Here is a 20,602-nt window from a genome sequence, read left to right as displayed (position 1 = left end):
CCACAGCTGAAGGGTGAGAAGAGGACTCAGGTTTTCCATCGTTTCCCGCGCTTTCCAAGCCCAGAGATCTGTCTCGATGCTTCCGGAGCTGCAGCAGATTCCTCGTGCGCGCTGGCCTGCACGACAGTCAGCTCGCAGGCCGCTTCGCTGATCGCTCGTCAAATAAGTCATCGATATTGACTCATGAAGAAGTATAAAGAGTAAACAACTAAACACAAAAGAAATTGTGAGTTTGTTTGAAACATACATCATTGAAAGAGTCCCAATCTGGAACTTAACTATGGTCATTATTGGATTAATGGTATTTTTCTTAGGTATGATAATCTTATTGTAGAAACATTGGAGTGTGACCTTATCTTAGGAAACACATGCAGAAATATCTGGGGTGAAGGTCATGTTAACAATTTGTGTCCAAATGGTTCAACAGAAAAAAGAGTTTCTATAGGCACATATAGGCATAAGAGAGAAGCAAATATGATAGAGTGTTAACAACTGCTGCATTAGAGCACATTTTTCGTCAACTTTTCTGTAGACTTGAAAAGTTTTTTAAAATGTTGCAAGAAGAAGAAGCCTCAAACATTTTCACAAATGAGGCCCAGTTTATCACCAGAAAACAAATTCTTACCATAGTCAAAGGATTCTAGACCATGGGAAAGCCTGGAAAGCCCCCTGGTTAGTTTTGTAAAGCTGGGAGAACCTTAGCATCACCCCACAATCAAGATAGTAAGTTCACCCATTGACTACATGTTTTTGAATGCCAGGATACAAGGCTGAGGCCCACAAGGTGTGGCCTGGGTGCCGGGGCTTCAGACACTATTCAAAGGGTCACCTGAACAAGGGAGCTCCTGCAGGGAGGCCTCCCCCAGGAGTTAATCAGGCCAGGGAGGCGGAGGGTGCTGGGGAGCCGCCCCACCTGGAACAGCCCAGGGCAGGAAGAGGCACAGCCTGGACGTGGACAGGTGTGTGGACAGGTGAGACTGCAGCTGGGGGGCAGGCAGGGCCGGCCCCCAGGCCACACCCAGCATGTTGTCTTTATTCTGGGAGCCACTGAAGGGAGACCAGCCAGGCCAGGTCTGGAGTCTGCAGAGGTGGCTACTGGCAGGTGCAGGAGGCCCAGAGGGCGTGGGAGATGGCTGAGCAGAGGCAGTGTGGGACGGGGGTGGCTGGACCAGGAGTGCGGGGCACAGGAGGCAGGAGTATTTGGGGGTAAACTCAATGGGACGTCCTGAGGGAGGTGCCAAGGATGAGTCCTGGGTTTCTAGCCTGCACCCCGGACGGGGTCTGCTCTGAGTGGGGAGCATTGGGACAGTGCCTTTGAGATGCCGGCGGGTGGGGGATGTCAGGCGAGTAGCTGCAGATACGGCCCGATGCTCAGCACAGAGGTACAGGCTGTGTCCCCTGCGTCCGGGGGTAAGACTGAGCTCCAGAGGCCTGTCTGGGAAGAGAGCGAGGAGAAGAGAAGGATGTGAGTATGAAAGCACGCATTCCAAGGGCAACGCTGGGTGGACTCGGCAGTGTGTTAGAAGAAGGATGCACCACGACCCCGTGTGCTGACCCCAGGAATGCAAGGACGGTTCAGCATTAGGAAGAGAGCTTGTGATTAATTCCATTGACAAATTCAATAGACAATATGTGAAATCATATCAATCGAGGTGCAGAAGCATTTGAGAAACTGCAGCAGCCCTTCCTCCTCTAAGGAAAAGAGGAAAAGAGAAAAAATCCTTTAATATGATAGTGCTTCCAAACGCTAAACTCAGGAATGAGAAAAGCTCATCATTGTCACTGTTTCCAACATTGTGTGTTTTTTTTGTTTGTTTATTTGTTTTTGCGGTACGCGGGCCTCTCACTGCTGTGGCCTCTCCCGTTGCAGAGCACAGGCTCTGGACGCGCAGGCCCAGCAGCCATGGCTCACGGGCCCAGCCGCTCTGTGGCATGTGGTATCTTCCCGGACCGGGGCACGAACCCATGTCCCCTGCATCGGCAGGCGGACTCTCAACCACTGCGCCACCAGGGAAGCCCTCCAACATTGTTTTGAAGGCTCTAGTTCATGCCATAAAATAAGAAGACAGGCTGGCACACATATTAAAACAGAAGGGCCAACATTATTTTTATTTGTAGACAATGTTTGTCTAGAAAAACGAGAGATTCTAAAATCACTTAGTAAATTTAAAGTTGTTAGATACAAGATAACTGTACAAAAATGAACCAGTTTTCTTTTCTTTTTTTTAATTAATTTTTTTGGCTGTGTCCCACACAGCTTGTGGGATCTTAGTTCCCCGACCAGGGATCAAACCTGGGCCCTCGGCAGTGAAAGCACGGAGTCCTAACCACTGGACGGCCGGGGAATTCCCCCAATTTTCTTTATACTAGCAATAACCAACGACAAGTGGAAATGGGGGGATTATGTTCATGATGATGATAAAATCATAAATAAATTTATAGGATATTTACAGGAATGACTTTATAGAAAAAGTACAGGATCTCTATAGTCAAAACTATAATTTTTTTGATGAATTTAATTCAAGGTTGGAATAAACAGAGAGATACACATATCCCTGAGTGGGAAGACTTCATATCATAAAAATATCCAGTATTCTGAGATTAATCTCTAAACTTATTGCCATTCCAATAGGTATTCCTGTAATGCTTTTTGCTCATTTGTTCAAATTTCATTTGAAAGGCAGAGATGAGAACCAATCGTTTTTAAGGTCATATGGGACAACACGTGAGAATTGCTAATACATTCTTGAAAAGTGAAAACTAGTGCGTATATCCTTTATCTGTCTGTATGAACACTTATTATAAATGCTGTTGTCAAAATAATATGCTGGGAAAGAAAAGAGACAGAGGTTAGTAGAACAGAGATTAGTGGAATGGAGCCAAGCACACGTAGGAGCGGAATCCACCATAAATGTGACATTTCAAGGTGGTGGGAAAGGAGAGGTATTTAATAAATTGCGCGTGCGTAGCAGCTTTCTGGAAATAGAGTTCAACTCACTGCATTCCAAATATGCAAGACCACACTCCAGAAGGATAGAGAGTTACACAAATACAACAGCAGAAAATTCGAAAGTCCTTCAAGACACACAAGTCTTAAGGAAACTGTTGCTGATTAAATAAAGAATTTAAGTACCTGGCAAAAGACAAAAGCATCAGAAAGTATCAAAAAAAAGCATTTAAACCAAAGCATCATAAAAGAAGTGACAGGGAGAAAATATCTGCAGTAACCCCTTAGCAGACAAAGGGTTACTAGCCCTAGTTATCTACAGAAGCTTCTTGTGATAAGAAAAGCAAGCTCTATTCTCTTACTCAATAACCTAATGAGACCTCCCTTATTAGCTCACTTTCAAAATGGAATTCTAGCCTGCATTTGCTGCAGACAGTGGGTGTCATGTGCTCCTCGCCAGGTGAGTCAGCGATTGATGGGAGCACGGCTGGGTGCCAGGTGGGAGCCCAGCCCTGGGAGGGGGCCTGGCCCAGGAGCAGTTAGCCTGGGGTCGGCTGTCCTCACTGTCCAAGCTTGCTGGGTCCTCCCAAGTCCATCGAGACTCACGGTCACATGCCAAGTGTTCTCTTCTGTTCCCCAGAGACATTTCCAAACATCCTTAGAACAATGGTCATTAAATACCAAATTATGGCAGATTTCAGAGGAGTGTTTGTGCCTTTAAATGGCTAAAAACCACTGAGGTTCCACAGTCTGCAGAAGTAACAGGTTAGTTTAATAGAAAGACCAGGGGATTAGGTGATATGTTTTTCTAACCTAAAGTTACCATTTCAAATTTCTCCCTTACCTGTCACTTCTCCCCGTTTCCCTGGAGGAAGCGTCACCCCTGGCTGGCATACAAGCCTCTCTTCCGGGCTGAACAGCTCCAGAGAAGTGGACACACAGTGGAGAGGGGCAGTCAGCACCAGTTAGGCAGCATGTGTTCGGGGACCTTCTCGGGAGGTTTCCTATGCTTTCATTCGGGGTCAGTTAGCCGGCCCAGGATGCGCTGGCATTCCGGCTTGCTCTTCCCGGGACTTCCCAAGAGGGAAATCCCATCTATGAAAAGTTCGCGCAGCTTCCGAACAGCCACGCAGATAGGGGCAGGGTCGTGCTCTGTTCTTCTCACACGCATTTGTCTTAGTGGGTTCTGGGGACGCATCTCTGTGACCTTAGTGCCTGTGATGTGGGGAAAAGCGATTTCCACGGCAGATGAGCCTGGGGAAAACTGGGATAGAAAGCTGTAAGCAGCTTTCTTTGTTGCCAAAGGCTCAGAGGCTTCCACTCCTGGGCGCTTGTGTGTCCCCGGGGAGGGACGTGGAATCCCCCTACCCTGGCTGAGTCCCTCAGAGCCGTGTGACTGGGACGCGTTTGCAGAAATGCTGCTTCATGTAAACTAAACCCAGCACGTAGCTCACAGGACGTCCCTGCCGTGCAGGGCTTAAGAGGCACGTTCTACAGATGTGGAAACAATTCAGAGCATGCATGTGACTTGTCCAAGGTCACACGGGAACCAGTCTAGAGAAGGGGATTCTGAGCTGTCTCTGCGTTCAGGCACATATTTCTGTAGCTTTAAAAACGAATAAATTTTCACTAAAGACCCTTGTTGACCGTCAGGAGTCTGACTAGTATTACTGGGTCAAATGTACTAGAAGGAAAACCTTTTTGGAAGGGTTCCAGGCAACATAATTTTCATTTTTCAAATCTGGTTGTTAAAAAACAATACATGATTTTATTTTTATCAACCAGTTAAAGGTCGGCAAGAGACTTGGGGCTCAGAGGTTATCAGTCATGTGGCGAGGTCAGCAGGAGTCACAGGGACGCTGCCTGGGTTGGTGGCCCTGCCCGAGGGGCCACCTGCCCATCCTGTGGGAAGTCACCTGTCCTTCTGACCTGCCCTGCCCCACCCAGGGCCACCGTGACCCCGAAGTTCTCATCAATTGCGAAAGAAAAGAGAAGAGCTCAATTTGTTCAATTTAAATTCCTGTCCCTTCTCCAAAAACCAGGCCTTCCCTCTCCGGGGGGACTACGTCCTTCCTCTCATCAAACGGTGCCCGTATCCGTACCGTGTGTGAGCATCTCACAGCTCCTGGGGTCCTGCGGGGTCAGAGTCTCCTTCCCTACCCTGTGGGTCCGGCCGGACCCGGGTGGGCAGGGGCCCTGGGGCATGGGTGAGGGAGGCCCCCCCCAGGGATCCCTGGTGCTCTGAGGGGGCAGGTGTAATTGGGGCGTCACAGAGTTTCTTCATGTGACCCCAGAAAAAGAGACCCTCTGACTAGGATGTAAAACACCTGCGTGTGGACAGACAGACGGAGAGACAGACAGCAAGAGTCTCTGGAGTCACAGCGGCTGTTTTACGGGAAGAGCCTTTCACATACGCTTTCTGTGCCTACAGCCCCCTTCTCTCTGTCTCCTGTCTCTGTCTCTCCCTCCCTCTCCCTCCCCCTCCCCCCAAGCCCTAACCCCAGGGTCTGTGGTCCTCCACAAGCCCCTTCTGTGTCAGACCGGCCTCTGCCCACACCTTGGAGCTGGGCTTCCCGGGGACAGCTTGGGGTTCACAACCATAACGCTGCCTCTGAAACGAGGAAAGGGTGCCCTTTGGGGGCCTGTGAGTTCTCTCCCTGTCCCCTCTCCCTGGTCTGTCCTTGCACACTCAGCGGAGGGGTTTTAAATAAGAATAATCACACTTAGTAACTGCCGGGCCTGGAGCAGCGTTGCCTGCGGACCGCGCTTTGGGGAGGCCAGAGCCCAGTGGCCGGTCGCCAAGGAAACGAACCACCCGCCTCTCGGCCACGCCTCTCCCCGGGCGCTCCTGTCTCCTCATTAGCTGTTGCCCTGAAGGACTGACTTCCCTCCCAAGGGAAATTCCTGAAACCCAGCGGTTGACAAACCCACACGCCCTGGGGAGGGCTGGGCACCAGATAAAAGCCCTGGGCGGCCGCGTGGGGACCACGGCCAGCTCAGGACCGCCCACCGGCTCTGCTCCCTCCTCCCGGCGGGTGGCCGGAGCTCCCGTCCTCTGCCCGCGGTGGGCGCGGGGTCTGCACCCAGGGAACACCAGCGGGAGTTTTCTGGTTTGCTCTCAGCTCTCCCGATGATCTATTTCTGTCTTTCCTTTGGGAAAAATGCGCTTTGCCAATGACTAATCTCGGCCCCGCCGAGATGTTATCAGCTGTCAACTGCAGGGCAGGACCACAGCCCAGGTGTAGATGAGATACAGTGAGGCTGCAGCCCGACCTGCCAGCACCACCTGAGTCCCGTCCCCACCGGGCGCCGCTGTCCCTGCGCAGGCCCCGGGGATGTGGCCACCGCAGTGACCGCCGGGGCGAGGCCGCCCTGGAAGGGCCGAGCCAGGCGTGCGAGGAGCGGGTGCCTCCCGGTGCGGGCGTGTGTGGAGCCCCTGGATGGAGCTTGGGAGTCAAGGCCCCTCATGTCTGTCCTGCTGACTCTGTGCGTCGTGCTCCTGGTCCTGGCGACCCCGGGCCGAGGCGCCGGGAGATGGGAGCCCTGCACGGGTAAGTGGGGGGCACGGGGCGGAGCACGCGCGGGGGCCGGGAGGGGCGCCGGGCGTGCGGTGCCACTTTCTCAGGCCGAGTCCAGGTCACGGTGCTGAGTGCCCACGGGAGCAGCGGCAGCTGGACCAGGAGGAGGGACAGAAGGTTAAAGGGGGCAGCAGGGCGCTCAGGAGAGGAATGCCAACAGGGTGGGGACTCCTTGCAAAGGGTTACCCTCCCCCATCCCAGGCCCTTCACAGTACTTACCTGCTGGGCCTCCAGGAAGGCGTTACACCTGCCGGAGGAATGAGGCCCAGCGGCTGGCGGGTCACTCGCCCGCCGTGGACAGAGAAGCCAGGGCTGCACTTGGCACAGTGCAGACCCGCCGCTGGGGCTGGGCAGTCGTGTCCCGCGAGAAGAGGGGCATGTGGGGCCGGCCCCAGGCACGCAGACCCCCTCCAGCGGAGAGCGGAGTCGGAGGGGAGATCCCATCCCCTTCTCCTTAGAAAGGCCGATTTGACCCGCCAGTGACCACGACATCATGTCTCTCTGCAGTTTCTACCAAGAGACTTTATTTATCCGACCTAACGCTGACAGACAGAGTAAAGGGGAAATGAGACCCGGAAGCTAGAAGCTGAGCTCCGGGATGGGAGTGAGCGATGAGCGTGCGGGCCTCGCCGAGGGTGGTGGCGCTGGGACGGCTTTGTGCGTGGGCCCCGGTTTATTTGCAAATATCTCGTTCTGGGCTCCGGGAATCCTCCCGGGTCCCCGCGTGTTATGGCTCTTCTCTCTGACGGCACTTGGTTCCCAACGATGTGATCAGGAGGTGGACCATGGTGACCCAAGTTTGGAACGCTGACCTGTGTTCACACCGGAAGGGGGGCTCCCTAAAAATCCCCAGCCCCCCAGGGAACAGCCAGGCCGTGCGGGTGGAGGGGAGCAGCCCCCGGGTGTGTGCTGGGAAGGAACACCAGGGCCCCCAAGGCCCCTGCACCTGCTGCGGTCACAGCCTTGGGACGCGTGATGTGCAAGCCACACACAGAAGCCAAGGCCACCGGTAGCCCCGAAACACCGCCGCCCCCACCCGGCTTTGAGCGTGGAGGACAGACCCGCACACGGGGTCTGGGGCGCAGCACCCGACCTGCGTCGTCCTGAGCACTCAGTGTCTCCCAGGTGGGGTGAGTCACAGACGTGTATCTTCACGTTCCCTTCAGCACTGGGAAGAGAATCAACTTGCATAGTAATAATAAAGGTTATTTATAAAGCCCGCTCCCTCTCCCCTGAAGGTATGTTGCAAATAGTTAAAAGATGACCCAGTTATCAATACCGACAACCAGGGGGAAAAGATAAAAGCCAAGTAAATAATATTGAACTAAATTTGGAAGCTCCCAAGACGCTTGATAACGGCTAGTCAGGACTCAAACAGTTAGAGGTCACTTGGATCGCATTTGGTTCGAAAAGCACAGGAGGTTACACCGTAGGGTTTGTGCGGGTTTGGATTTCACTCTCCCTTAGCCCTGCTCCTGGGTCTGTGGTGCTGTGTGTGAAGTGTCTGGACCTTGGCTGTGACGACCTCGGGTTTTGAAGTCCTGTCCCCCTTCCCCAAGCCCGTCCGAGTCTGTGACCATAAGACAGCAGCCCCTACAGGAGGTGGTGGGGATAGTTTTGCCGCTGAGGAAGTTGAGGTTACATCTCTGCCCCGGGTCTGGTGCAGACCCTCTGATAAGGGCTGGGGCCTGGGGCGGGCCCTTCTGCACAGGGGCATCTGAGGACGGGTCAAGTCTCAGAGAGCCTCAGCTGACCCTGGCAGGCTGTCAGCACGAAGAGGCTGCGGGGGGCAGGTGGGAGGCGCAGGCTGGGAAACCAGCCGCAGCTGCTGGGCCAGCCTCAGGGCGGGAGGGTGAGGAGGTCTGCAGCAGAGAGGCCGGGGCTCCGGGCGCGCAGCGGGTGTGTGGGGCGGGTTCCCCTGGGGTGACTGCGGCAGGCAGGATCCTGGGGCCTCGCTGACCCCAGAGCCAGCCTGGGTCTTCTGATGCTCAGACCCCCCCGCTGCTCCCACAAGCCGGGCCGGCTGCCCCGGGACAGAGGCTGAACCAGGAGTGGAGGACCTTCACCTCCCACACAAAGTCCACGACTCTGGGGGGCGTGATGTGCGTGGTGCCAGGAAAGTGGCTGGGGGTGTCCTGCCAGGGGACAGCTTGGTGGCCTGAATTCTAGACCCAGGCTCTTGGTCAGGGAGTGACCAGCCGCTGTGGCCAGAGAGCCTGCCGTCCACCCCCGACTCAGCCTGGCCCGACCCAGCATTGTCTCCACGTGGGCGGGAGGCCAAGGCGAGGGGTTCTGTGGAAGCCGTAGCGGGGGCAGCTGGACCCCAAGGCTGGGTCACTGGCGGGGTGCAGGGGGTGGGCGCTTGGAGCGGGGTGACCTGCCGTGGGGTGTCAGAACAGTGTCCTCTGTCACCCCGGGAAAGTGAGAGGCAGCTCCGCAGCCGGGGCTCAAGGCCGTGCTGAGGCGTGGGAACCGGGCGAACGTAGCACCCTCAGCACCCCCTTCCTTCCTTCACCTGCTCGACGCCCCTGCAGGGAAGGCGCTGCGCCCGCACTGTCACACTGCAGCCCGGTCCGTGCGTGGGCAAGGCTCTCGGCAGGTGTGGGGGACCCCGGGGCGGGTGGTCACACCTGGGGTCTGGGGTGGAGTGCATCCCTGGAGCTAGAGGAAGTGCCCAGGAAACGAGGGGCACAGATCTGCATTACACAAGCTCGTGGGGGTGTGAAGGCTGCAGGCAGGTGGCCACTGAGGGGCCTGGGGTTGCGGGGGGAGGAAGCCCTTCTCCTCCCTTGCTGGCGCCTCCCAGGAATTCTTCAACCCTGTCCTTTGGGCTCTGTGAATGGAAACGCTGCAGGAAGGGCAGTGCTGCCCAGGGAGCTGGGGAATCCTGGCCACCTGGAGAGGCCTGCATGCCGGTTCCTGGGAGTCCTGTGTGGGCATGACGCCCCCTTCTGGGCTCCAGCAGCCGCCAGCAGGGCCGTGAGCAAAGCCGATGAGCAGTTTGCAGTCAGGAAGCTGCTGCTGGATCCCCAGTCAGCTGTCCTCTGTCCACGCGTGTGGCTTCCCACCTCGCCCTCGGGTGCTGGGGGCCCCCGAGGCCGCGTCCCAGCCGCCCCAGCCCCAGGCCGGCACCCTGTTCAACACCAGCTTCATCTGAGCTCCACACCCCAGGTGGCCCCTGGAGCCACTCTGCGTGGGCCACAGGAAGGAGAGGCCGCCAAGCGGCGGGTCATGTGGGGACCGAGGCTGAAAGGCCCACCTGGCCTGCTTGACAGTTTTGCAGGGCTGGAGTGTGGCTGGCAACTGGAGACACACTGTCAGCCTGACGCCCATTTCCTTTTAAAGAATTCTCAACCGTTAAACCAGGGTGTTGTTTGTCTGCACAGAAATTAGGAAACCAAGAATATTCTTTCTTTTGTTTTTTTTTTTACGGTATGCGGGCCTCTCACTGTTGTGGCCTCTCCCGTTGCGGAGCACAGACTCTGGACGCGCAGGCTCAGCAGCCATGGCTCATGGGCCCAGCCGCCCCCCGGCATGTGGGACGAACCCGCGTCCCCTGCATCGGCAGGCAGACTCTCAACCACTGCGCCACCAGGGAAGCCCAAGAATATTCATTTTTATAATGCAACCTCATACACTGTATGCTGGTTCTTTGGTTTTGATTTTTAAGAGTAAATCACAGATTTCCAGGAGGTCTTTTTCCAGGATAAGATCTAGGAAGCCACCAAGCTCAGTTCGGGGTCTGGGCTGTGTTTGCAGCCGGACTCCCCCATCTCTCCCTCCCCCTCCCCGCAATCCCCCACCCCCCACCCCACCCCCGCAATCCCCCCCCACCCCCCCCCACCCCCGCGCCGGGTGGATTCTGCGCTCTGGGCTTACAGGAACCTCTACGTCTGTGTGGGGTGGGGATAGGAGGGCATCCTCCCATCCCCAAGGGCCACCCAGGCCCTCCCAGGCCACCAAGACAAGGGCACTTGTCTCCCCATCTTGAGAGTCTGGGGAGCGACAGGGACGTGGCCCCTGGCTGTCACCCTCGGCGTCCCAACCACACATCTCTGCCTTTAGGAGGGTCCGGGCCGGGGGCTGGGGGCTCCCCGAGCCTCTCGGAGACCCCTCCTCACCCAGCAGCCATGCTCACGCTAACGCCCCCACGTGACCCCACCCCCAGCCCCGAGCAGAAAGCCTGAAGGCCGGTTCCTTCCCGCGGGTCTCGGTCCTCGGAGGGGCTGGGGCTCGGGGTGGGGAGCTCACTTTTCATCCCACCCCCAGGTCGGGGCATGGCGCTTTGGGGACTTTGTGGGGGTCTCCGGCGAATCCACTCTAGTGAGCATCTCTGGCACTGCCAGGGGGTACTTACCCGCCGCTGGGAGGTGCGAGAGGAAAAGGAGGATGCCCACCCCGCCTCCACGGTGACCCCACGGTCGGTTTGCAGCCCGGAGAGCGCCCCCTCCGCCCCCGGTAGGGCCTCAGGTGATGGAAGGGGGAAGGGAGGTGACCCCGAAGGCGGGAGCTGCCCACCTCTGGGCGGGGCGGTGTTCGGGCCACAGCACGGGCCTCGCTGTCGCCCCTGCCGGCCTGGCGGGACCTAGGGGAGCGCGTGAACCGGGTGTGGGTGTCTTCCTACGCCGAGGGGAAGGCGGGGTGTGTGCGCGCGCGCGTGGATATGTGAGTGTGCACGGGTGCGTGAACACGTGTATTAGTGTGAGTGCGTGTGCGCGCCCGCTCGCCGCTGGGAAGAAGCCGGAGGACATCTACCCAGGTGGTGAAATTCGGTTGTCTTTCTGGCCCCGCGCTTTTCCGCGGTTGCTGCAGCGGGTAACCGAGGGAGACGGGAAATTCTTCCAGGCCGCGGGCGCGGCGGCTCGGCAGCTCCACGTGGCGCAGGCGCAGGCGGGCGGTACGGTGGCTCCGGGCTGGGGCTCTCGGGGTCAGCGGTGGCCGGGCTTGGGTGCCGCCGCATGGGGACGGAGCTCAGGTGGGCGCTCCGGAGACCCCTGCGCTGGTGAACGGCCCTCCCCGGGATGCCTCGCTCCGCGTGTCGCGCGTCGGGGGGGGGGGTGTCGAGCGCTGAGCTTGGGGCGCCCCAGGGAAGGGTCACCCGTCGTTGGTGACTGGCCGCCGCCGCCGTCCGCGTGCGCTCTGTCCCCGACGCAGCTGGCTCCATCCAGGGTCGGGGGCTGCAATTCAGTGGCCGTGCACTTGGGCAGGACGCGCTGCACCTTCGTCTCCATAACTAACCCCGACGCAGCAGCTCCCAGTGAGGGACGTGCCTGCTTTTGGCCACACCCGGGACTGTCACCAGCTGCGCCACCGGCATCCTCCGGCCCCGCGCAAATATGCACAAACGTTCTGTCCCCATCTGCCTGAGGCCCGCCGCTCCTCTTGTTAATGTCTAATAAAAAAGCCCACACCTCACTACATCATTACAATTGTTTATTTTATTTTATTTTTTTGTAATTGGTAATGATAATGGGCTCCCCCCGAAATCCGGAGTATTATATTTTATGCAGTTAAATTCGTGCTTCTGAGAAGGGCCGGTGGGTTTCACTAGCTGGCAGAGGAGCCAAGGCGTACAGGAAGCTGGGGCCCCACAGTTCACTGGTCTCTGGGATGGGGGTGCTGGTGGGGTTGGCATAGAAGAGGCCCTGGTGGGCAGAGCCCCAGTGAATTTTCTGGCCCCTGTAATAGCTGGGGGAATTGATTTCTCACACCTTCTCCTCCATACGAGGGTCCCAGGAGGCAGGGGCAGGGTCCCCTAGAGAGTGGTGGGGAGGGGCGGGGCCCCAGGGGAGGCTGGGTTCAGGACTCCCACCTCCCTCTGCTGCCCCAGAATGTAGGAGGAGGGCCGTAGGGCGCTAGTCTGTCTGTACCCATTTCCACCACCCAGTTCTAGTTGCAGGAGGCCCCTACTTCCACCGACAGATTCCCTGAGGACCCCCACTTGGGGGATAGTGGTACTGGAGAAGCCAGTCAGGGAGTCTGGACCCGGTTCTCCAGGGGAGACCACCGGAGGGTCAGGTGATCTCTCAGACCTGCTCTAAGGGGCATTCACTGCTGACCCCCCTCCTTCTGGGGAACGTCTTGCTGGATTTCATGGCCTCCTGGGAGGGAGGGAGGGGTCACGTCAATAGCAGGGTAGGGTTAAGAGCTAGAGGTGGCCCTGGGGGGAGGGTGGAGGTGGGGGGAAGGCTGGTTAGGAATGAGGGCTGGCCATGGGAAGCTTGGGGCTCCAGGAAACATGGGGGCCCCATCCAGACCGGCCCCAAGGGTCACCCTCAGGCCCCAGAGTGTGGGCCCTGGAAGTCACCTACCTGCTGGCCTCTTCCCCACCCAGCCGGGAGCCGGGGCTGGGGAGGGGGCATCGTCACTAGTCTATGTGGCACAGACAAGGCAGGTTGGGACATTTGAAGATTGAATAAAGCTCACAGTTCGAGGAGGGCTGGAGGGACAGGCGCAGCTGGTGGTCAGCAGGAACGCTCCACTCCAGCTGCGTCCCAGGAGGCCAGGAGCCAGCGGGGCCCCGCCTTCTGCGCGTCCTCAGGCTGACCAGGGAGAGCCAGGCCGGGGGCAAGGGTCCCTCTCGCCAAGGGGCCGCTGACCAGGCGGCGTTGGCCACCACAATCTCAGACACACAGCACAGCCACCCAGAGCTGCCCGGAGATACAGACGTAGGAGTCGAGGGCCTTGGGGCCGATGGGGTGGGCCTCCAAGCTCAACTCCCTTGGAGACGCTCCCAGGGCATGGCTTGGCTCCAAGGCTGCTGAGGCCGGAGTTATTTACGTCAGCCCCGGGGCCGGAAACAATGAAACATACAGCCAGCTGGGGAGGATGGAGAGTTTATCCACTCAGCTCAAGACCCCGTGAGGGGAGGGGAGGCCACACAGCAGCAGGAGGGGCAGAGACGGAGCAGAGCAAGACCCCCAAAGACTAGGGGGGAGAGCGGTGTCCATCGCTTTCAGGAGAAACCTGGGGACCTGCAGTAATAGGGGAGGGCTGTTTCAGGTTCATCTGGGCCTGATCTGGAGCTACGGATGGGCTAAGCCCTGCTTGTTGGGGTCCTAGGTCAGCTCACACTCATGTAGAGGTGTAGACCACAGCTCGTGCTGGGTTAAATCCTGAGGGTGGCTGGTGGCTGGCAATGGCAGAGGTGGGGGTGGCCCATAGCACCTGGCAGGCCCTGGGGGGACGTGCCGGTCAGCTGCGGGACGTGCCGGAGGCTGGGACGCAGCAGGCGGGGCAGCAGGCGGGGCGGCAGAGCAGGGCTGCGGAGGAGGAGGGTCTGCGGCAGGACGAGGGGCAGGGGTGGGCTGGCAGCACGAGGGGGCTGAGCAGGGGGCGGCCTCACAGCACACGGGCTCGCAGCACGCAGGTGTGCAGCAGATGGGCACACGGCAGGCCTACTGGCAGGGGGAGCAGGGGCGGCAGGGGGGCTCGCAGCTAGACTGCCAGCAGCACGAGGCCGTGCAGGGGCCAGTGCAGGCTGGTTGGCAGCAGGGGCTGGACACGCAGCTCACTGGGGCGCAGACGAGGGTCAGGCAGGGGGCCGGGGCGCAGCCACTGGGGGCACGGCAGGGGGGCTCGCAGCAGCTCTCTGGGCAGTCGTCCACCTGCCAGCAGGAGCCGGTGCAGGAGTCACAGGGACCAGGCAGGCAGAGCCGCTGCCGTAGCTCAGGGCGCTGGAGCAGACGGACAGGGTGGACACGGCCATGATGGGGGCGGCGGCTGGAGGAGGGTGTGAGTGTGAGTGTGTGTGTGTGATGTGCTCGGCTGTCGGCTTCACCCCCTCCTGGGTGTGTGTGCTGTCCTGGGGAGGCTCCACACCCTCCCTTCCTGGTTGCTGTTGAGAGCAGGTCCACAGAAAAAGCGGCAGCTTTGTCGTTCCAGGAGTCATTGCTCAGCTCACAAAACTCTTGAAATTGGCTTGGGCCGCCTTTACTCGTTTTTGTCCTAGAAAGAAACCCCAGGGTGGAGTGTAAGTCACCTTGCCCTTTTAGGCGGTGTTGCAAGTCGGGGCCGGTGTCTGTGGGCGCTGGGTCCTGGCCCCTGGTCAGGGTGAGCGCTGCTGGGGTCGCCCAGCTGGCTGAATGAGGTCATGCGCCTCTGTGGTTGGAAGGTTAGAGAGGAGGCGTATTTGGGTTCTAAATAAAGATAACGTGAGTCATGCTTTGTAGGCAGCAGTAACAGCACAGCAGATGGGTCGGCTCACACAACAGAAATGTATCTCATAGTCTGGACGTCTGACGTCTGAGGTCAAGGTGCCGGAAGGGCTGTTTCCTTCCAGGGCTGTCGGGGAGAGCCTGCCCCAGGCTGTCTCCTAGCTTCTGGGGCTTTTCTGACAGTTCTTGGGGCTTCTTGGCTTGTGGAAGCGCCACCCTGATCTCTACCCTCACCTTCACAGGGCTTTTTCCGTGTGTGCCTGTCTGCGTCCAAAGTTCCCCCTTTCATAGGGACACCAATCAGGTTGGATTAGGGTCTACCCCCAAGACCTCATCTTATCTTGATTGTATCTGCAAAGACCCTATTTCCAAATAAGGTCAGATTCACAGGTGCCGGGCGCTGAGGCTGCAGCGTCCCGTTGCGACACAATTCAGCCCCTCATGAGTGCTGTCCCTGCTCTGAGGCTGACGCGTGGCCAGAGTCTGGGATGGAAGGAGAAGCTGAGTCTGGGATGGAAGGAGAAGCAGAGTCTGGGATGGAAGGAGAGTCTGGGATGGAAGGAGAAGTTGACTTTCTTCTTTCTCAGGGACAGCAGTGAAGGGCGGGGTGCAGGCAGCAGGTGGCCTGACAGGTTTGGAGCACACCCAAAATTTCTGTCAGTCCAGGCGTGGTTTGAGCTCATGGGCTGATTTTTTTTTAGTTTATTTTATGGAATAATCCTAAAAGGGGTACAGAGAATTCACGTATGCCCATCTCCCAGGTTTCTCTAGTGATAACGTCGCACAGAACTGTAGATCAATTACCAAGTCTTAGAAACCAGCATTGGGACATTACTGTTCACTAAGGACGGACTTCTCGGATTCACCAGCTTCCCAGGAGTGTCCTCCCTCTGTTCCAGGACCCCACGGTGCATTCATCAGGTCTCCTTAGTTGGCTCTAGTCTGGGACAATGGCTCACAGTTTCCTTGTCCTTTGTGACTATGACACTTTTGAAGAGCAGTGATCAGGTGTGTTGTGGGCTGTCCCTCAATTGGGTTTGTCTGACATTTTCTTATGATTGGACTTGGACTGTCACATTTAGGGGAAGAATCCACAGAACTAATGTGTCCAGTGAAGCAGGGGTGACTTGGTGTTGTTATGTCTAATCACTGAAGATGTGACTATTTCTCCCTTTGTAATTAATGAATATCTGGGGGAGATGCTTTGAGACGTTGCGGATATCCTCCTTCTGCTGAAGCATTTGCCCTGTGGTTCCGCACCCTCTGGGGATCAGGCCTACAGCATGGTGACTACCGTGTGCTAATGGCATTTTCTACTTCTACGGCCCATCTCCAATTAGTAATTAAAATTCTTCTCTAAGGAAGAGTTGTTCCCCCCCCAATATGTTTATTTGTCCTGTTATGGACTAAAGAATGTTAATTTTATTGAGTTCTACTACAATATTATCATTATTTTCTTGTTCGAATTGCTTCACGTTTGGGACCATGACCCCTCTCTGACATTTTGACCACTGGAGCTCTTTCATTTGTCCCTTGGACCCTTCCAGCACCCCTGGAGTCAAGCGCTTCTCCAAGGAGCCCAGGTCCCTTGCAGTGGATGGTGGCATTTAGAAACCAAGGCCTGGAGCTAGGTGTGCTCACTGCCGCTGGGTGTCGCTTCCCCCATGCCCCCTGGTGGAGAGAGCAAGGAGGTGCATGTATGTCAACTCACACATGCCCTAACTTAGGGGGAACGCCTTCAGTCTTCCACCGTTAAGGATCATGTTAGCTGTAGTTTTTTGCAGATTAGCTTTCTCAGGCTGAACGTTCTCTTTTGTTGCTGAGAGATTTTATCATGAATGGATGTTGGGTTTCATGAAATGCTTTTTATGCATCTGCTGAGATGATCATATTGTTTTCTTTGTAAGTCTGTTAACATGGTGAATTACATTAACTGATTTTTTAAAACGTTTTATTTTGAAATAGTTACAGATTCACAGGAAATTGGGAAACTAGTATAGAGAGGTGCTGTGTGCCCACATTGATTGATATTTGAATATTGAAGAAGTCTTGAGTTGCTAGATAAACCCCACTTGGTTGTGATGTATTGTCTTTCTGGCATGTTGCTGGATTTGATTAGCTAATGGCTTGTTCAGGATTTTCATATCCGTATTCGTGAGGGTATTGGTCTGTAGTTCTCTTTCACTGTAACATCTTTGGCTTTGATAACACGGTTTTCATCATGGGAGTTGGCAAGCTCCTTTTCCATTTTCTACAAGAGATGGTGTAGAGTTGGCATTTTGTCTTCTTCAAATACTTAGTAGGAATTTCTAAGAAACTGGAGTTTTCTTAATAGATATAGGAAATGCCAGTTATCTGTTTCTTCTTTCATGAGTTTCGGTAGTTTCGTTACTGAACCAAACTTGGGTCCGCTTGCGCAGGCACAGTAAAGCCAATCTACTGATGCCGGATTGTGGTGGAGGAAAGCGCGGTGTTTACTGCACGCGCCAAGGAAGTAGTTCGGGTGGCTAATGCTCAAAAGACCTGAACTCCCCAGAGGCTTTCAGGAAAGGTTTCTAAAGACAGGGTGAGGGAAAGAGCTGTGGTATGTGATCATCTCGTGATTGGTTGGTGGTGAGGTAATCGGGAATCAGCATCTTCAGCCTACTGGTTCCAACCAGTCTGCGGTCCACATGCTTGTGGTCAGCATGCAGTTAACTTCCTCCACCTGGTGGGGTTTCAGTGTCTGTGAAACAACTTGGTGCTGTGACTCAGGATATTACCTACAGCCCTTGAGGAGGAACTAAAGTTCTTTGACTTTGTTTAATGACTAAACTATTATTACTTTGTCTTGCTTGACTGAATTTCCTACACTTTCTCACTTCTCTGATTAAATTTATTCTTTGGAACTCAGGGAAGGCCCAGGAGGCTAAAGTTTTTCTACCAACGAGAGGCAGGTGGAGGACATGGGGGCGATCTGTCCCAGGAAGGCCCCACAGGGTCCTGCTTGGTTACAGTTTGTGCCTATCAAGGAGTTGGTCCATTTCATCTAAGGTTTTGAATATATAGGCCTAATGTTGTTTGTAGAGTCTCTGCGTTATCCTTTTAATTTCTTTTTTAAAAATTGATTTTATTGAAGTATAGTTGATTTACAATGTTGTGTTAATTTCTGCTGTTCAGCAAAGTGATTCAGTTATACACATATACATACATTCTTTTTCATATTCTTTTCCATTATGATTTATCACAGGATATTGAATATAGTTTCCTGTGCTGTACAGTAGGACCTTGTTGTTTATCCATCCTGTATACAACAGTTTGCATCTGCTAATCCCAAATTCCCAATCCATCCCTACCCTGCCCACCCCACTTTGGCAACCACAAGTCTGTTCTCTATGTCCCTGAGTCTATTTCTGCTTCCTTTTAATTTTTGAAAAATGTTTAGTGATATCTCATTTTTTGTTCTTGACACTGATACATTGTTCCTTCTTGTTTTTCCCTGTCAGTCTGGCTAGAAGTTTATCAATTTTATTGATCTTCTTGAAGAACCAGCTTTGGTGTCAATGAATTTTTCTTTTCTTTCAATCACATTGATTTCTGCCCTTCTACTCCCTTCTCCTCACTGGGGGTTCCACTTGCTCTTCTTGTTCAAGTTTCTTCAGTGGAAGCCTCGATGGTCGGTTTGGTACCTTTTTTCTTTTCTCATGGAAGCACTTAGGACCACACACCTTCCTCTTCTTCAGCTGCACCCACACATCCATTCCGTGCGGACCATCCTGCTCTATAATCTGAGGCTTTGAAGGAGCTGATCTCCATGGCCCCTTTCACTCTGATTCCATAATTGCTGATTCATACACAAGTTTTAAGGACAGTAGAATCAGGGGGACTCACGCGCAGCAGGATTTGGGGGCAGCTGAGCTCTGGGTGCTCAGTGTTTGGACTTCCACTTTCTGCAGCCCGAGGCCACCGCAACCGGATTCATCACGGCTGTTCACATTTTCACTCGCCTGGAGGACGTGCGATAAGGGAACACGGAAAGCTGGCTGGATCAAAGAATGATCGCGCCCAGCAGGAGTGAGCATTGTTTTTATTGCAAAGGTCTCTGAAGTCGGGGCTGCCCCCTCATCCTCGCCTCGCCCACCTCGGCTCCTGGCAGGAGAAGACGGGGAGGAGGCTCTTCAGATCAGTGGAGATGCCTCTGTGGGCGGGACCCTGCGGGCAGATGAGCATCCCGTCCAAACCCCCTCGTCCCCGTGCCAGCCCTGCCGCCTGCGTGGCGCGCGCGCTATCTTCGCCTCCTGAATGTCCATGTGCCTGGTGAGGCCATGCAGTTGCTGGACCCAACGGAGAACATTTGAGGAAGTTCGGGTTTGGAGCTGGCAAGCTTGGGCCTGGAGATGGACTGGTTCTGCTCCGCGTGCGGACTTCTCTGCGTCAGCTGACTAAGGCGTCCTGGACGCACTGTTGCCTGTTTATGTGAAGTGAATTCACGTCAGCTGTTTACCAGCCGCGTGGATCTCACTCAGGAGACCCACTTGGCAACCCTGGCAGCTGCCCTCTTGCAGGCAGACACAGATGCTCTCACAAATTCAGGGGGGAAGTTACAAACTGACCCACAAAGTGGCCCGGCGCAGGGCTGACCGCACCATGAGGGGTGGGCAGTCCCTCTCCCAGTCCCTGTGAGGCAATCCCATTCAGGGAGCAGCTCCTGTCTGCCTGGCAATATCCCCAACCCCTCCCACAGCCCCCCAAGAAAGGGGGGACCAGCCTCCGAGAGGTCAACACAGAGGCTGCCGTGGGAAACAGCGGGTTCCGGGGGAGCTGGGTGCAAAGGCAGCGGCTGTCGCTCTGCACTCTGCTTGGCCCACTGGACAATGCCAGGCATTCCCGGGGGCTAACACAGACTCTGGAGGATGACTGAGGGAGGGGACGTGTGTGGATTTGAAAGCGTGGATGTGTGTGCGGCCTGAGCCCGCCCAGGGGGCTGTGTTACGTCTACTGCTTGTTGCCGGTGTCCTGCTCTTTCGATGCCTCCGCTGTAGCTTCCATGGCCTGGTCACTATGTGGCCTTTGGCTTTCTAGGCTCTGGATATCCCAGGGACATCTCACGCTCCAGCCTAGAGAGCCCAGGTCCCGTTCGAAGCCCAGCAGCCCTGCCTCACTCCACGTTCCTTGACGTCCTTTAAAGCAAGTGAAGAAAAGCAGATTTAAACACACAACAGGGACGGGCCAGTTGCCCCTTTGTGCTCCATCTTTTTTTTTTAATTGGAGCCTAGTTGATTTACAATGTGTTAATTTCTGCTGTACAGCAAAGTGAGTCGGTTATATACATATATATATTCTTCTTCATATTATTCTCCATTACAGTTTATCACAGGATATAGAATATAGTTCCCTGTGCTCTACCGTAGGACCTTGGTGTTTATCCATTCTATATATACTAGTTTGCATCTGCTGAGCCCAAACTGCCAATCCCTCCCACCCCACCCCCTCCCCCGGGGCAACCACAAGTCTGTTCTCTATGTCTGAGTCTGTTTCGTTTTGTAGATAAGTTCATCTGTGTCATATTTTAGATTCCACATATAAGTGATATCACGTGATATTTGTCTTTCTCTGTGTGACTGACTTCACTTAGTATAATAATCTCTAGGTCCATCCATGTTGCTGCAAATGGCATTATTTCATCCTTTTTTATGGCCGAGTAGTATTCCATTGTGTATATTTTTTCGTACCACAGCTTTTTTATCCACTCACCTGTCGATGGACATTTAGGTTGCTTCTGTGCTCCATCTTTATATTTTTTCCTGTTTCCTTTTTTAACCAGTGTAATAGGAGAAAAGTGATACCTTGCCACTGTTTAATTTACACTGACTATATTGACTTAGATTTCATCACATTTGAGTTGTTTCTTTCTTAGGTTGCCTGCCTTTGGGGTAAGGATT

At 55.1% G+C, this 20,602-nt stretch overlaps 1 protein-coding gene, 1 long non-coding RNA gene and 1 pseudogene across 3 annotated transcripts in view; 1 reads left to right on the top strand and 2 right to left on the bottom strand.

Moving 5' to 3' along the window:
• Window positions 1–1,794: 1,794 nt before the first annotated feature.
• On the bottom strand, window positions 1,795–5,880 carry LOC117199305 (uncharacterized). Its single transcript, XR_007477441.1, has 2 exons — window positions 3,792–5,880; window positions 1,795–2,070 (listed from the first exon to the last, which is right to left on the bottom strand). It is a non-coding gene; the product is annotated as an uncharacterized LOC117199305 (long non-coding RNA).
• Window positions 5,881–5,893: 13 nt separating this feature from the next.
• Window positions 5,894–20,602, top strand: part of TSPEAR (thrombospondin type laminin G domain and EAR repeats) — a 60,513-nt gene continuing 45,804 nt past the window's right edge. For both annotated transcript variants that reach the window (XM_004264613.3, XM_049709966.1), the window contains exon 1: window positions 5,894–6,498. In XM_004264613.3, the coding sequence (XP_004264661.1) occupies window positions 6,414–6,498 (85 nt within the window). In that variant the 5' untranslated portion in view covers window positions 5,894–6,413. The remainder of the gene's footprint in view (window positions 6,499–20,602) is intronic.
• On the bottom strand, window positions 10,503–14,889 carry LOC125964447 (keratin-associated protein 10-3-like; annotated as a pseudogene).

This window comes from Orcinus orca, chromosome 5 (genome assembly GCF_937001465.1).
Source record: "Orcinus orca chromosome 5, mOrcOrc1.1, whole genome shotgun sequence".
Lineage (NCBI taxonomy): Eukaryota > Metazoa > Chordata > Mammalia > Artiodactyla > Delphinidae > Orcinus > Orcinus orca.
Note: the sequence above shows the minus strand (reverse complement) of the source record. Positions and strands in the feature narration are given on the sequence as shown.